General features: G+C 58.6%; 1 protein-coding gene across 3 annotated transcripts; it reads right to left on the reverse strand.

Moving 5' to 3' along the window:
• Nucleotides 1-1,125: 1,125 nt before the first annotated feature.
• On the reverse strand, nt 1,126-15,387 carry CXXC1 (CXXC finger protein 1). Of its 3 annotated transcripts, none has more exons than XM_054014795.1 (16): nt 15,316-15,387; nt 14,415-14,533; nt 13,964-14,064; nt 13,693-13,853; nt 11,417-11,572; nt 11,250-11,276; nt 10,766-10,915; nt 10,274-10,381; nt 9,581-9,765; nt 8,913-9,120; nt 8,628-8,738; nt 8,413-8,462; nt 2,613-2,709; nt 2,363-2,515; nt 1,665-1,816; nt 1,126-1,551 (listed from the first exon to the last, which is right to left on the reverse strand). In XM_054014795.1, the coding sequence occupies exons 1-15, from the start codon at nt 15,316-15,318 to the stop codon at nt 1,670-1,672; spliced, it is 1,776 nt and encodes a 591-aa protein (XP_053870770.1). In that variant the 5' UTR covers nt 15,319-15,387; the 3' UTR covers nt 1,126-1,551; nt 1,665-1,669. The 3 variants fall into 3 exon arrangements, with proteins under 3 accessions (XP_053870770.1, XP_053870768.1, XP_053870767.1); XM_054014793.1 differs by having other exon boundaries at nt 11,417-11,575; XM_054014792.1 differs by having other exon boundaries at nt 11,417-11,593.

Consider the following 15,387-nt stretch of genomic DNA (forward strand, 5'->3'; position numbering starts at 1 on the left):
TTGGGGGCAGGAGGTGGGGGCGGGGGGAGGAGGGAACCGGGCCCCCCCAAGGAAGCAGATGTGGGGCAGACCCCAGCGGCTCCCCGCAGCCCGGCCCGGCCGCAGCCCACCTGCTCCACGCTGCAGCGCAGGCGGGGAGGGGCCGCAGGGGGCGGGCTGATATAGCCTAAGCCACGCCCAGGGGGCGGGTCGTATTCAAATGCGATGCGGGAAGGGGCGCTCCGAGACCGTTAACGGGGCGGGGGAGGGGCCGTTAACCCGCGGGTCTCCCCGCTGCAGGATCTGGATGGGAGGGGGGCTTAGCTCAACCAGAGCGTTAACCCGCGGGTCTCCCCGCTGCAGGGCCTGGATGGGAGGGGGGCTTAGCTCAACCAGAGCGTTAACCCGCGGGTCTCCCCGCTGCAGGGTCTGGATGGGAGGGGGGCTTAGCTCAACCAGAGCGTTAACCCGCGGGTCTCCCCGCTGCAGGGCCTGGATGGGAGGGGGGCTTAGCTCAACCAGAGCGTTAACCCGCGGGTCTCCCCGCTGCAGGGTCTGGATGGGAGGGGGGGGGCTTAGCTCAACCAGAGCGTTAACCCGCGGGTCTCCCCGCTGCAGGATCTGGATGGGAGGGGGGCTTAGCTCAACCAGAGCGTTAACCTGCGGGACTCCCCGCTGCAGGGTCTGGATGGGAGGGGGGGGCTTAGCTCAACCAGAGCGTTAACCCGCGGGTCTCCCCGCTGCAGGATCTGGATGGGAGGGGGGCTTAGCTCAACCAGAGCGTTAACCTGCGGGACTCCCCGCTGCAGGGTCTGGATGGGGAGGGGGGGGGCTTAGCTCAGCCAGGGCATTAACCTGCGGGTCTCCCCGCTGCAGGGTCTGGATGGGAGGGGGGCTTAACTCAACCAGAGCATTAACCTGCGGGACTCCCCACTGCAGGGCCTGGCTAGGGGGGTCTTAGCTCAGCCAAGGCGTTAACCCACAGGACTCCCCGCTGCAGGGTCTGCTCGGGGGCAAGCGGGAGGAATAGCTCTGGCAGGAAATTTGCTTAAGAACAGCCATTGTCCCCGCCCCCCAGAGAAAAGTAAACGTAAGCTTCACTTTAACACTTTTTTATTACTGGCGGCCTTGTTCCGTCCGTCTTTTCCCCCCACCCCCCAGGGCCTCCAGCCCCTGCTGCCCACGCTCACCCCTCACCCCCACTGCCCTACCCCAGCGAGGGTGCGTGTCTCTTCAGGGTAGACCTCATAGCCTGCAGCACCTGGCGAAGTACCCATGGGTGGGGTGGGTTGGAAAGGGACAAGCCAACCCCCCAGCAGGAGGGCCGGAGTGGGGTAGGACAGCTGGGGGGGAGGAGGGGGTCTCAGAAGCCCCAGGCTATGGGGGGGCGGGAAGTGGGGGCCCAGCCAGGGCCAAATTCCCCCCTCCCTGGCAGAGCTTTGCTACATTTTTCCTCCTTTTGGGGTTTTTTTTTTTTTTTTTTTGGTAAAGAAAAAAAAGTTTTTTAAAAAAAAAATCATTAAAAAAAGAACCAACGAGCGTCCGGAGAATCCACCGAGCCTGGTGCCGACCCTGGGAGAGAGAGAAAGAGTCGTTAGGGGAGGCCCAGAACCCAGCCCCCCCGAGCCAGCCTGGAGGGGAGCCGGCTCCCCCGCGAGGGAAGGCCCCGTCCCCCAGCTGCTCACCGGGCTCAGCGGTCAGTGGTGGTGCGCAGGTCTGTGGTCAGCGGGTCGTGCTGGATGGTCTGGTGCAGCATCAGCGCCAGCAGCCCGGCCCGGTTGGTCATGGCCATGCGCACGTTCCGCTCCTGCTCAAACAGCTCGTCCAGCTTGTACCACTGCCAACAGCAGGAGGAGCCATTACACGCGGCCACCTCTGGGGTGGGGCAGCTGGGGAACAGCCACACATAACGCCGATGGGGACAGCTCGCCCGCCGGGGAGATGCAGCTAGTTCTGAGGTGGGGCAGCTGGGGAAGAGCTGCACATAACGCCGATGGGGACAGCTCGCCCGCCAGGGAGATGCAGCTAGTTCTGGGGTGGGGCAGCTGGGGAAGAGCTGCACATAACGCTGCTGGGGACAGCTCGGCCGGTGGGGAGATGCAGCTAGCTCTGGGGTGGGGCAGCTGGGAAACAGCCGCACAGTGACAACAGAGAGTGGGTCAGGAAAAGGGGAGCTCCCTACTTAATAAAAGTGTGGGAGGGATGAGGGGACAGGAATTTCTTCGGTCAGAAGGAATAAAAACCACTTGGGATCATGCCTAGATTTTAGTGCCTGGGCCTCACTGCCAGGGGAGGGCTCCCTGCCCAGCCTCGCCCAGCCCCCCGCAGCGCCCGGCCCTGACTGCCAGGAGAGAGCACCCCCAGCGCCAGCCCCGCTCCGTACCACGCGCACTCTCTCCAGGTCCACCTCGGCCCGGCGCAGTTTCTCCCAGCAGTAGTGCCGGTTGCATTTCCTCTTGGGCACGCGGCAGAAATCGCCGGTGAGCTCAAACACGTCCTTTACCAGGGGGCAGCCGCACACCTCGTCCACCGACACCTGGAGGGGGCACCACAGGGTTCGCACACACGCTAGCCCTCGCTCCCAACCTGCAGCCCCCCACCCCTGGCCCCCAGCCATAGCCAGTGCCCCTCACCTTGGGGTCGCGGGAGTGCTCGGGACACAGCACCTGCAGCCGCTTGCAGTACGTCTTGCTCTGAGGGTTGTAGACGTCACAGAAGAGGCGGGTGGCTCTGGGGAGGGGAGACACGGTGCCTGGGTGAGAGGCTGCAGCTGCTACCAGCTGTGGGGGGGGGGCTCCATGCCCCTAGGACAACCTAGGCAGCATCGCCCAATTGTTCAGAGGGGGAAACTGGGGCACATGCATGTGCGTTCAATCCTCCTTCTCAGAGCCAGGGAGAGAACCCAGGAGTCCTGGCTCCCAGCCCCCCCTGCTCTAACCCACCAGACCCCATTCCCCTCCCAGAGCCGGGGAGAGAACGCAGAAGCCCTTTGGAAATTGTCTGAATGATGGCGGATTGGAGGGAGGTCACACGTGGGGTTCCACAGGGATCTGTTCTGGGTCCGGGGATGTTTTACATCTTTATTAACTACCAGGATGTGAGCAGAGAGAGAGCAAACGGATGGCACAAAGCAAAGAGGGATCTTGATAAATCAGAGAACGGGGCTATCGCCAACACAATGCGTTTCAACGGAGGCCCATGGATGGTGGAAAAACCAAACGCACAAGTACAGACTGGAGGAAAGCTGGCCGGGCAGCAGCCCGGCTGCGAAGGAGCTGGGAGTTGTGGTGGATCACAACCTCGACATGAGTCAGCAACGCGACGCTGTTGCAAACACAACCTGGTGGAAGGCCTCCAGGGCAGTAGAGGCGGACTGAAGCAGGATCACCTCTCGACGGCTGCAAAGGGGGACAAAGGGCTGCTCCCGCTCGTCTTAGACCTCCTGGACTCCGGAGCCTCTCCCGCCAAGCTCTGTGCGGCTGCCGGTGCAGAACAGCTCCCCCCCTTAATGACTCATGCGCAGGCTTCTTTCCCAGGAATAATCCCCCCCCTTCCCCACCCGTAAAAGCCCTGCGGCGATGGGCAGTGGCGACGGAGACAGGTGACATGATCGCCCGGAGGTCCTAGCCGCAGAGCCACACGCAGGCGATGACCGCAAGACGGTTGTCGTGTTGTAGTACTGGGATTTTATGTTTGTATTTGGTATAACTTAGAATGAAGGATAAAGAATAATGCAACATGTCAGACGTACTGCTGTATGATTTGATCATATCCTGCCAGCCGCCCTTTCTGAAAGCAGGAAGGAACGGCCTCGTGTGCCATTGGTAAAGAGGCTTCAGTCAGAATCTTGTGTCGGAAGTGGATTTCAAGGCAGTGATGGACCTTTAGGGTCACCCTTGGTTGTAGGTTTAAAATTAGGGTTTTGAAATAAGTAAAAGAAGTTGACGATTGTTTTCTCCTGCATTGTTAGAGGAGGTTCCTGTTCAAATGCTCTGCGTAAATCAATCCTGTTGTGTGTGTGAACAAGGAACGTGTGTGTTAGAAGAGAAGTGTGAAGGCCATCGCTGGACCAGATGTTCTAGGGAGGAACCAAGAACAGACGTAAAGGCACCAGGAGGCTGCAACGTGCCCCTCTTGAGATGTCAGAGGAGGGAAGATTGATGACTCTAAAGATGAGGCAGGCACCTATCGATGGAGACAAGATAGCTGTGATCAAAACCAGCCTAGCGTAACTCCCCGAGAGACCGATGAAGGAACAAGATAAAGGATGAGAAGAACAATTTAAGAAAACAAGCACTCGTCAAACGGCGATTGATTACAGCAGGACGGTGCAAAACTCATTGGTCCCAATGAAGGAGAATCACTATATAAACGGGGCCTTGACATGAAACTTTGGGTTCGTCCTGCCAAGACTTCCCCGGAGCATCGTGTCGTGACCGACAGAACCCGGCTCCTCCCTACCCGTGATCAACCAACTGGCCACTAGATTGATCTGGACTGTAACTTGAGAGAGAGAGAGAGAGAGAGAGAGAGAGAGTGTGTGTGTGTGTGTGTGTGTTTAAATGTATATGCCAATTGTGTTTCCAATAAAAGTAGCGTATTGCCTTTTCCCCTGAAAAAGATCCCATGTGCTTCTTATAGGTATAACAGTCTTCCCCTGGACTCGGACGGGGGGCATTTTCAGCAGCAGCGGGCATGACTGAGTAGGCCGTTTTAGGAACCCCTCTGCTCACCCCGGACGGGGAAGGGGTGCCCCAAACACAGGCTATCCCACCATACCTGACTGGAGAACCGGCTCCAGGGGGATTGCGCCCTACACGCTCGAAAACCAAAACATGTTTTTTGCAACTCGGCACGCCCGTGCCCTGCTAGACGGATCCAAAAGCGAAAGACCCAAAAGGCAGAGGTACAACAGCGACATCGGTGCTCTTGGCGAGACACGACCTGCCCATCAGAGTATGACCGCCGCCCTCCAGTGGCCTTCTTCTGGAAAGGAAAACCAGCATGCGACAGGCCAATACACGGTGTTGGCTTTGCACTCAAGAACTTTCTAGTCAACCGCCTCACGGACTCTCCGTCAGCATCAACGAGCGTCTTATGACCTTCTGCATCCACTCCCCAAAACAGAGAAGTTAATCCTCTTAGGGGACTTGAACGCAAGAGTTGGCCAAGATTCTAACGTATGGAGTAGCACCGCTGGGAAGGAAGGAGTGGACAAGACCACTTCCAATGGCACCCTTCTGCTCGGTCAATGTGCAGAGCACAACCTTGTTGCTTTGTCTGAAGACAAGTTTGTGATCACAAGTAGAAAACAACTTGGCAACACCCCCGCTCAAAGCAGTGGCACCTCCTAGACTAGGTCACTGTAAGAACACAGGAGCGAAGAGATGTCCAAATCACCCGTGTCATGAGAGGAGCCGATGCTTGCTGGACTGACCCCCTGCCTGGAGAGGTCAGTCACGTCGCTCGGGATTGCACCGAATCATAGAAAGCAATCCAAACCACACAGACGGCAACACAACATCCAAAGACTTCAATCCTCAGCGCACCGAGAGACCTTCAAACACTCCTCGGTGAAAAACTGGCCATATGTACACCTGGAAATGACAACACAAAAGTGTCGAAGGAGACTGGGAAGCCCTAAAACAGACCATCCGCCAGGCTTGCAAGGAATCCATCGGCCTTGCTACCCGCCACCATCAGGACTGGTTTGACAACAAGGTTGAGATTACAGCCCTTTTGGGCCAGAAGAGAAAAAGCTTCCTGTGACTGGCAAAACCAACCACTGCCCTGTCAGCAGCCGAGCTCTCTCCATCAGCTCAAAGGAGGAGCTGAGAAATCAAAACCAAACGGTGGGAAGACAAAGCAAAGGAAAGCCAAACATTCGCTGGCAGACATGATATGTGGAGCTTTTAGCGTGAGAAAAAGACCCTGTACGGCCCAAGCTCACGTGGCCTCATCACACCACTGAGATCTGAAGATGGTAGTGCCCTTCTTAAAGGGAATGGATCCATTAAAGAGCGCTGGAAAGAACACGGCCAACAGCTTCTAAATCGAGAAAGGACCGCGACTGAGGATACCAGCGACCCCATCCCTCGGCACCCAGTCTGGGAAACTCTTGCCAGCCCACCGACACCTGAGGAGATCCGCAAAGCAATTAATCAGATGAAGACCCATAACGCACCAGGTCCTGATGGCGTACCAGCTGCAGTACGGAAAGCGAGGGGAGAAACACTGACTAACAAGCTTCATTTGGTGCTCCTCAAAAGCTGGCGCACCGAAGAAATCCCCCTGGCTTACGTAATGCTAACACCGTCACCATTTTCAAAAAGGGAGACAGGGCCGACTGTGGCAACTACAAGACCACCACCAGGAGCTTTATATGGCCTTTAATCAATGTGACCAAAGCCTTCGACTCCGTCAACCGTGAGGCTCATGTCAAAGTTTGGCTGCCCAAGCAAATTTATCACCATTGTAAGACTCCTTCACAACCTGATGACCGCCTCCGTCCTGTGCAGTGGCTCTACCTCTGAGCCCTTTGTCGTCCGAACTGGTGTAAAACAAGGCTGTGTACCAGCACCCACCCTTTTCTCCGTTTTCTTAGCAGCCATGAAAGCATTAACCCAAGACCGTCTACCGCAGGGCATTGGCATCCAATATCGGACCGACGGCCACCTCTTCAACCTTTCTCGTCTCCGTGCCAGAACTAATATCGGCAACAATAACCGAGCTCCGGGACGCAGATGACTGTGCTGTCGTTGCGCACACAAAGGAGGATCTCGCCCTTAATTGCTTCTCTGAAACTTACAAAAGCCCAAAGCTAACTCGGAACATCGGCAAAACAAAAGTTCTCCACCAGCCAGTCCCCAGTCAAGCATCAGACCCAGCAAGGAAGATCTATATCGACAAAGAAGAACTGGAAAAAGTAGAAGACTTTGCCTATCTTGGCAGCCATCGCTCACAGAGGGCAGACAGACGTCGAGATCCAGCCCAGAATTCGCCGTGCCAGCCTTGCCTTTGGCAGACTGTCTCGCCGGGTGTTCAACATTCACAACATCAGAACACACACGAGACTTTTCGTTTAGAAAGCGGTGGTGATCCCAGCGCTCCTCTATGGCTGAGAGACTTGTGTGACCTACCGAAAACACCTGAAAACCTGGCATGCCAGCCCCATCACTTTCTCTGGAAGATCCTCAACATAAAGTGGGAAGATCGGCGCCCTAACGTCAGTGTCCTCACAGAGGCCAACGCCCTCAAGATAAACATCATGAGATGTGGCACTGACACCACACACTGGGGGAGAGTGGCCCAGGGTAGGGATAACTGGTGAAGACTTGTCAGAGAGGGAACGTCCGTTTTGAGGAAAATCGCTTTACCCTGGTCGCAGAAAAACGCCAGAAAAGGACAGACGACTGTCCCCCCGTGCCAGCCCTGTCTTCCAACCCAACCTGCAACATCTGCAACCAGCCTGCGGCTCAAGGATCGGACTCCTCAGTCACGAAAAACAAAACCCGTGGAAGAGATCGTGCTCAACCTCAAGGGATCGCTGATGATGCTGATGCTGTTGCAAAAAGGAAAAAGCACGTACAATTTTCGGTTGCATGAACAGAGGCGTGGCTGCAGGTCCCAGGAGGTGACAGCTCTGCTCGGCCCAGGCGAGGCCTCAGTTGGAGGAGGGTGTCCAGTTTCGGTCACCACTGCACAGAAAGGATGTGGAGACACTGGGTAGGACCCAGAGGCGAGCGACAAAGCCGATCGAAGGGGTGGGACGCCAGCTACGTGAGCAAAGGTTGCAGGAAGTGGGAACGCTCAGGTTGGAAAAGAGATTAAGGGGGGGACATGCGAGCGCTCTTCGACTACTCGAAAGGCTGCCATAGAAAAGATGGAGACAGGTGGTTCTCGCTGGCCCCAGAGGGCAGGACGAGAGGCCGTGGGTTCAAACTACAGCACAGCAGACAGATTAAATCTCAGGGAAAACTTCCGGCCAGGAAGAGGACGACGATGGAACCGAGGCCTCGGGAGGGCGTGGAAGCTCCTTCGAGGAAGGTTTCGAGCGGAGGCCGGAGCCATCTGTCTTGGATGGTTTAAATCCTGCGGTGTGGTCGGGGGTCAGACTAGGTGCCCCTGGCGGTCTCTTCTCACCTCACGGGTCGAGGAGCCTACGAAGGTACATGTGAGCAGGGCAGAGAGGAGGATTGTAGGAATCGAAGACAACGGGCGATGTCCCGCGGGGGAATTACAGTGCTGTGGGAACCAAAAGCAGTGGAATGGTGGAGAGGGGACAACAAGCAGGGTGAGTCAGTGGGGGAACCATATGTGGGGGGAACCAAGGGGTCAGGCTGGTGGGGGAAGATTTAGAGAATGGACAATGTCAGCCCATAAGGTCCCAGGGGGAGGAATTTGGAGAGCGCCCCCCACAGGGCTGGGACTCACCCCTCTATGCGGGTTGGGTACATGGATCCGAAGGACGTCTGGCTCTCGTACTGCGGGGAAAGGGAGAACACAGGGCTTGTCAGTGCACCGGGAAGGGGACAGGGACAAGACATAACGCCGCACGGCCGTCAGATGCAGCCACCTCTGGGGCGCAGCGGGGCGGGGACAAGGGGAGAGTCTGCGTTTCCTGGGCCCCATGGGGCAGGGCAGCGTACCTTGGCGTAGCAACGTTCCATGTGGCGCAGTGCCACCTTGGGGTTGATGGGGTGCCCGCAGGAGACGCAGAAGATCTGCAGGTCGGTGTCATCGCTGTCTCCCTCGTTAGTCTGCGGGGAGAGAGCAGGGAGGGCCCTGTTAGCGCAGCCCCATCGGGGGATCCCTGAGCACAGGACAGCTGGGGAGAGAACCCAGGAGTCCTGGCTCCCAGCCCCCGCGCCCCGCTCTAACCCACCACTCCTCCAAGAGCCAGAGATGGAACCCAGGCGTCCAGCCCCGCCCACCTCCTCATCCTCCTTGATGGCCTGCTGCTTGGCCTTGCCGATGATGGCCTCCAGCTCGTGGAAACGCCGCTCCATCTCCTGCAGCCGCAGCCGCGCCTGCTGCTGCTCCCGCCGGATCCGTTCCAGCAACTTCTTGCCGTGTTCCTCCGCCACGCACGGGCTCTGCTGCCACTGCTGGATGCGCTGCGGAAGGATCTCGTAGATCCGGCTGGACGGGGAGAGAGAGACAGACTGACCTGCGGGGGGGGATACTGGTCTGGGGGCCACATGGGTCTAATCCAAGGGGGAGGATACGGGGTTGGGGTGTACCCTGTGGGTCTGATCTGGGTTGGGGGGCCCCTGAGAGTCTGATCGGGAGGGGGAGGGGGATGGACACATGGGGCGGGGGGGGGGACCCTATGGGTCTGATCCAGGCTGGGTGGGGATATGGGCTCGGGGGCCCCTGTGGCTCTGATCTGGGACGGGGGGAACAGACATGGGGCTGGGGGAGGCATGGGTCTCATCCGGGGGGGGATATGGGGCTGGGGGGGTCCCGGGGTCTCATCCGGGTGACTGGGATGGTGCCAACGCCATGGGGGACCCCTGCCGGGGCCCGGGGATTCCCAGGGCTAGGAGGTCCCTGCGGTCGGGGCTGCGTCCCCAGGCAGGGGTCAGGCCGGGGCCCTTACTTGGCAGCCAGCTTCATGCCGCACTCCTCGGAGCAGTACTTGGAGGCGACGCGGGCCGGCTGGATGCAGCCGGGGCCCAGGCACTGGTGCAGAGAGGTCGGGTCCTTGGCATCCGGCCGCTCGGCGTGCCGCGACCGATCTCGGTGCTTCTGCTTCTGCTTGTGACGCTTGTACTTCTCCTCCTTCTGCAGGTGGGGGCGGGGAGAGATCAAGTCAGCGCCCTGTGGCCCCCCAGAGCCATCTCCCCCTTTCCACCTCCCATCAGGGGCCCCTCCGTGACCAGCCCCCCTGCTCTAACCCCTAGACCCCACTTCCCTCCCAGTGCCAGAAAGAGAACCCAGGAGTCCTGGCTCCCAGCCCCCCCTGCTCTAACCACGAGCCCCCACTCCCGTCCCAGAGCTGGGGAGAGAACCCAGGAGTCCTGGCTCCCAGACCCTCCCCCCCCAACCACTAGACCCCATTCCCCTCCCAGTGCCAGGGAGAGAACCCAGGAGTCCTGGCTCCCAGCCCCTCCCCTTCTCCCCCCGCTCTAACCACTAGACCCCACTCCCCTCCCAAAGCCAGGGAGGGAACCCAGGAGTCCTGGCTCCTAGCCCCCCCCCGCTCTAACCACTAGCCCCCATTGCCGTCCCGGAGCCAGGATACACCCCATGACTGGGGAAAGCCTCCGTTGGGGCTGCAATCGGCTCCTACCTTCTTCTCCGATTTCTTCTCCCGCCTCTTGACATGCTTGACCTTCACGGCGCGTTTGCGGAGCACGGGGTCCAGGAACGGGGCATCCTCTGGGTCACTGAGCCACGGCTGGGGGAGGGGTGGCAGGAGAGGAGACAAGGATGAGGCCAGTACCCCCTGAGGGAGCTTGAGAGGCCACATACTCCAGAGACCGCTCTGCTCCTCCCAAGCGGGCTACAGAAGCCTTTGGAGCCCTCAATGACGCTCAACCCAGGCTCTTGTCCAGGGAGCCCCCCACATGTCCAAGGACCCGTACTAGGAAAAACAGCCCAGAGGCTGAACGTTCAGGGAGGGGACACCGTGCATTGAGATGCAGCCACCTCTGGGGTGGGCCAGCTGAGGAACAGCCGCAGAGTAAAACGATTTGGAGAATGCTCTATCTGGACACATGGCGCCTGGGTTCTCCTGGGGCCCTGCCGCGCATGGGATCCCCAGGTTGGGTGGGGCCCTCACCAGGTTCTGGTCATCGAAGGCTCCGGCACAGAAATCTTGGTACAAGTCGGGGTCAATCGGGAGGTCATCGTCCGACAGCGGCTCGGGGGTGGCGGACGATTCCAACTGCTCTTTCAGCATCTGCAGGTCCTCGTCCCGCCCTCGCAGCATCTGCCAGGAGGGGGTTAAACACTTGCTGCCTGACACCTCAGACCTACCCCCTCCCCTGGGGCTGCCCCACACACAGACAGGGAAACTGAGGCACAACGAGGGGAAGAGACCAGTCCATGATCAAACTGCAAAAGCTGGGAATAGGCCCTGACTCCCATTCCCCTTTCCCCACTAGACCCCACTCTCCTCCCAGAGCTGGGGAGAGAACCCAGGAGTCCTGGCTCCCAGCCACCCCCCCGCTCTACCCACTAGCCCCCTCTCCCCTCCCGAACCTAGGGAGAGAACCCAGGAATCCTGCAGGGAAATGGGCACAGAAAGGATGGAGCCAACTTACCGAGGCTGGGAAATACTTATATGATTCCTAGAAAGAAAAGAAACACTCTGGTAAGCAGCTCAGATGACATGCGGCCACCTCTGGGGCGGGGCAGCTGGTTAATAGCCTCCAGACTATTAAGAGAACACAGGTGTTTAGGGACAGGAAGTGAATGCTTCAGTACTCACCCGTGCCCGGACCTGGCACTGCCGCAGACGGCACTTCTGACGGATTTTATTGGGCCCTCCGAATTTCTTCATGTCGCGGCAGAAGTCACACTGGCCGCAGTCCTCTGTCCGCCGGCACGCCTCGCACTCCCCACACATCCGTGCCGAGCGCTTGATCTGCTGTTGCGGATGAGAGAACTGTAAGAATGACAAGTTTGAACATTGTAGAAAGATGGGGAAGTCATCCTTAAGTCATCCTTAACCAGGGGCGTCCTTAACTGAGGGCGTCCTTAACTGGGGCAGGAGAAAGAGAGACCATTTTTACTCTCACATCTTTGAAATTATCACTCCATCCACTGGCTTCAAATCTGACTTGCTCTTGCCTCGTGGTGAGATCTAACAAACAAGCCAGGTTTGAGATTTCTACCTTCCTCTCAGTCTCTCTCCTAAAACATCCCCAGCCCCTTTAGATTCTTCCTTGCAAAGAGGCAATTTAGCATGTGCCCCTCAGTCCAAAACTGAAGTTGGCTGGTAAAGGGAAACACCCCTGTAATCTGGAAACATTCCTTTGTACCCTTTAAGAATTTTAATCTGTTTGGCATCACAACCATCCCTTTAAATATTGCTAAGGACTGCAACAACCTACCCCCCACACCCAAAACATGTGGATACTTTTTAATCAAGTCTAGCTGTTTGCACCCACAAATCCGCAACTTGGAGGTCTGCATTTTATCCGGCATGCCCAGAAATAACTGTGGGCGTAAAGGGTGAGTCTAAGCCAAGGCCCCGTTTAAAATGTAGCGGTTCATGCTTCTGTTTAGAGGAAAATATTCCTAGCAAGCTTCATTCACTTTCTTTGCGGTGGAATCTGTTGCTTAACAGGCCCGGTTCCCTTCTGTTCCTCGTGCCATCTGCTAGATTTGGGCTGCCACAGCAGAAGAAAATCATGGTGCGTTTCACAGATTAATTAACCAGCCCTCGCTGGTAGCAAAGTTCCCAGAGCTGCATCCAATTTTTGGGCCTGAATAAGCCAGAAAAGGGACTAGGATGCTTTTTAAAAAAAAAAAAACACACACACAACGCATTTGCTGCTGTTGTGACCAGCCAGGCTCTCCTGCAGGTCTGACTCCGCACTGAGCTTAAGGCTTGGAGATGGCTCTAGACTTGTCCCAGTTGATTTGCCTGCTGGAGCACCCTTAAAGCGGCACCTATCCCGTGCTCAGCCACCCTCCCACAAAAAAAAAAAAAAAACCCTCAGGGCTACTTCCCCTCTCCTCCCCGAAGACCCCACACCCTCAGCCCTCTCCCTTATTTCTCAGCTCCTCCGCTGGTTGCAGTGTTTGGGGATTTATAAGATCCTAACTCAAGACTTGACGCTCCACCTGGCATCCAACAAACCGATCACGGGCACCGAGATCGGTGGGGGAGGGGAGAAAGACTGCAAGATGCGCCGGGAGTAGCCGTTTGAGGGCACTTACAGCATAAACCCACGGGTGGCATTTATCTCGGGGAAACTGGGAATCCTTCATTCTCCCGTCCAGCTGCAGCACTGGAGAGCGGACGGGGTCAGAAGTTTTTACAGCGATGTCGTCTCCCCTAGCTCAGATGCACCGGGGGCGGGCTGGGCTGCGCAGAGGGCACGACAGTCTATTCTGAAGGTAACCAAGGCTGGTCGCAAGGAGAAAACGTCACAGCCTCCGGGTGGATTTACGAGGCAGGGAGAACACCTCCCGAGCGAAGAGGCAGACGAGTTAGCACATCTGCATTTGTAGCGCTGCCACAGCCAATAAGGTACAGTCGGCAATTCACCCCGTGCCCACTGGTCTCACCCAACTGCACCATACTCCAGAAATATGGAGTAAGAATGGAAAGGAAACCATCAGGTCACTTTCAAAATCTCCAGGCACAACTGACGGGAGGGGAGTGCTGCCACTCAAAATGGGATGGCTCGCCTGGTGCCAAGATACAGCCACCTCTGGGGAGGGGCGGCTGGGGAACGGCTGCACATAACGCCACATGGCAACTCAGTCAGAACTATCTGCCTGGGGATTCAGGGTATCAGACTAGATTCCAGGGTGTTTACCCTTAACTCTGCCCACGGGGAGCGTCAGGAGTGAGAGGGAGGATCAAAAGCATGCCCTCCCTGGGCAGGAACGGGGAACAGCAGCGACTGGAACCGTCAGGGCCTGGCTGGCACGTGGAGCCGTTCTTGGAACCCTGCGGCTTGGCTCCCTGGCAACGCGGCCCACGGGCTCATGGGATAGAATCCTGCGCCCTGCCCCCCAGAACGCACTCACCTGGCCACCTACTTTCGACCCACGGCTATGGTCCAGGGCCAGCCCCTGGGCCTTCTTCCTCAGCTCGTCCTTCTCCGCCCGGTCCCGGTCCCGCTCGCCCTCCCGCTCCTTCTCTCTGGATTTCTTGTGCCGGTAGCGGATCTCCAAATGGGGGTTCTTATCTGCGGTGGGGAAGAGGAAAGCACATCACAGCCGGAAATACCAAGGAGACAGCCCCGCCCCCCACCCGGGAGAGAACCCAGGAATCCGGGCTCCCCGCCCCGTTCCTCACCTCGGCACTGCAGACAGTACCATTCCCGAATGGCCTTCGCCATCTTCTCGGTGATGTTGATACAGTTGCCATGGAACCACTCGTTGCAGTTATCACAGCCTCTGCAGGGGGAGGGGAGAGTCAGAGCGCCCCCAACTGAGCCCCCCAGGACCTGACCCTGACTACCAGGGGATTACACCCCACTCCCCACAGCACAGCACCCCCCAGCGCCCCCTGCCCAGCCCCCTATAACAGCTGGAATTTCCTGGGGGGGGGGGGAGGTAAAGACTCCCTTGGCCTGGCTCAGTGAACAGGATGGCTGGACTGAGTTTCCCCTGGGCTCTCCCTGCAGGGGCAGCAAATTACCCACTCCCCTTCCAGCACCCTGAGTCCAGGACACAGGCAGCCCCTTGCAAGCTCAGTGCTGGGGACCCAGGAATCCTAGCAGCCTCCCCACCCCCGGTCTCCGTACATCATGAAGCAGTTGATGTCCGGCTTGCGGCAGATGCAGTACACGGGCGCGTTCTCGCCGTTCTCCGACTTGGACTCCTCGCCCACCGCGGCCAGCTCCGGGTCCGAGAACTCGCTGTCCTGGGCGGTGCGGGAGGGGGAAGACAAACAACATCAGAGAACCCAGGAGTCCTGGTGCCCAGCCCCCCCTGCTCTCAGCCACCAGACCCCTCCCCTCCCAGAGAACCCAGGAGTCTGGACTCCCAGCCCCCCCTGCTCTCAGCCACCAGACCCCTCCCCTCCCAGAGAACCCAGGAGTCCTGGTTCCCAGCCCCTCCCCTGCTCTCAGCCACCAGACCCCCTCTCCTCCCAGAGAACCCAGGAGTCCGGGCTCCCAGCCCCCCCTGCTCTCAGCCACCAGACCCCTCCCCTCCCAGAGAACCCAGGAGTCCTGGTTCCCAGCCCCCCCTGCTCTCAGCCACCAGACCCCTCCCCTCCCAGAGAACCCAGGAGTCCTGGTTCCCAGCCCCCCCTGCTCTCAGCCACCAGACCCCTCCCCTCCCAGAGAACCCAGGAGTCCTGGTTCCCAGCCCCTCCCCTGCTCTCAGCCACCAGACCCCCTCCCCTCCCAGAGAACCCAGGAGTCCTGGTTCCCAGCCCCTCCCCTGCTCTCAGCCACCAGACCCCTCCCCTCCCAGAGAACCCAGGAGTCCTGGTTCCCAGCCCCTCCCCTGCTCTCAGCCACCAGACCCCTCCCCTCCCAGAGAACCCAGGAGTCCTGGTTCCCAGCCCCTCCCCTGCTCTCAGCCACCAGACCCCTCCCCTCCCAGAGAACCCAGGAGTCCGGGCTCCCAGCCCCCCCTGCTCTCAGCCACCAGACCCCTCCCCTCCCAGAGAACCCAGGCGTCCGGGCCCCCCCTTACCATGGTCTCTCCCAGCCCCTTGTTGTGGAATCAAGACAACAGGGGCTCTGGGGCAGGAAGTTCTGACAGCCC

This window comes from Malaclemys terrapin, assembly GCF_027887155.1.
Source record: "Malaclemys terrapin pileata isolate rMalTer1 chromosome 20 unlocalized genomic scaffold, rMalTer1.hap1 SUPER_20_unloc_1, whole genome shotgun sequence".
In the NCBI taxonomy this organism is placed as follows: Eukaryota; Metazoa; Chordata; order Testudines; family Emydidae; genus Malaclemys; species Malaclemys terrapin.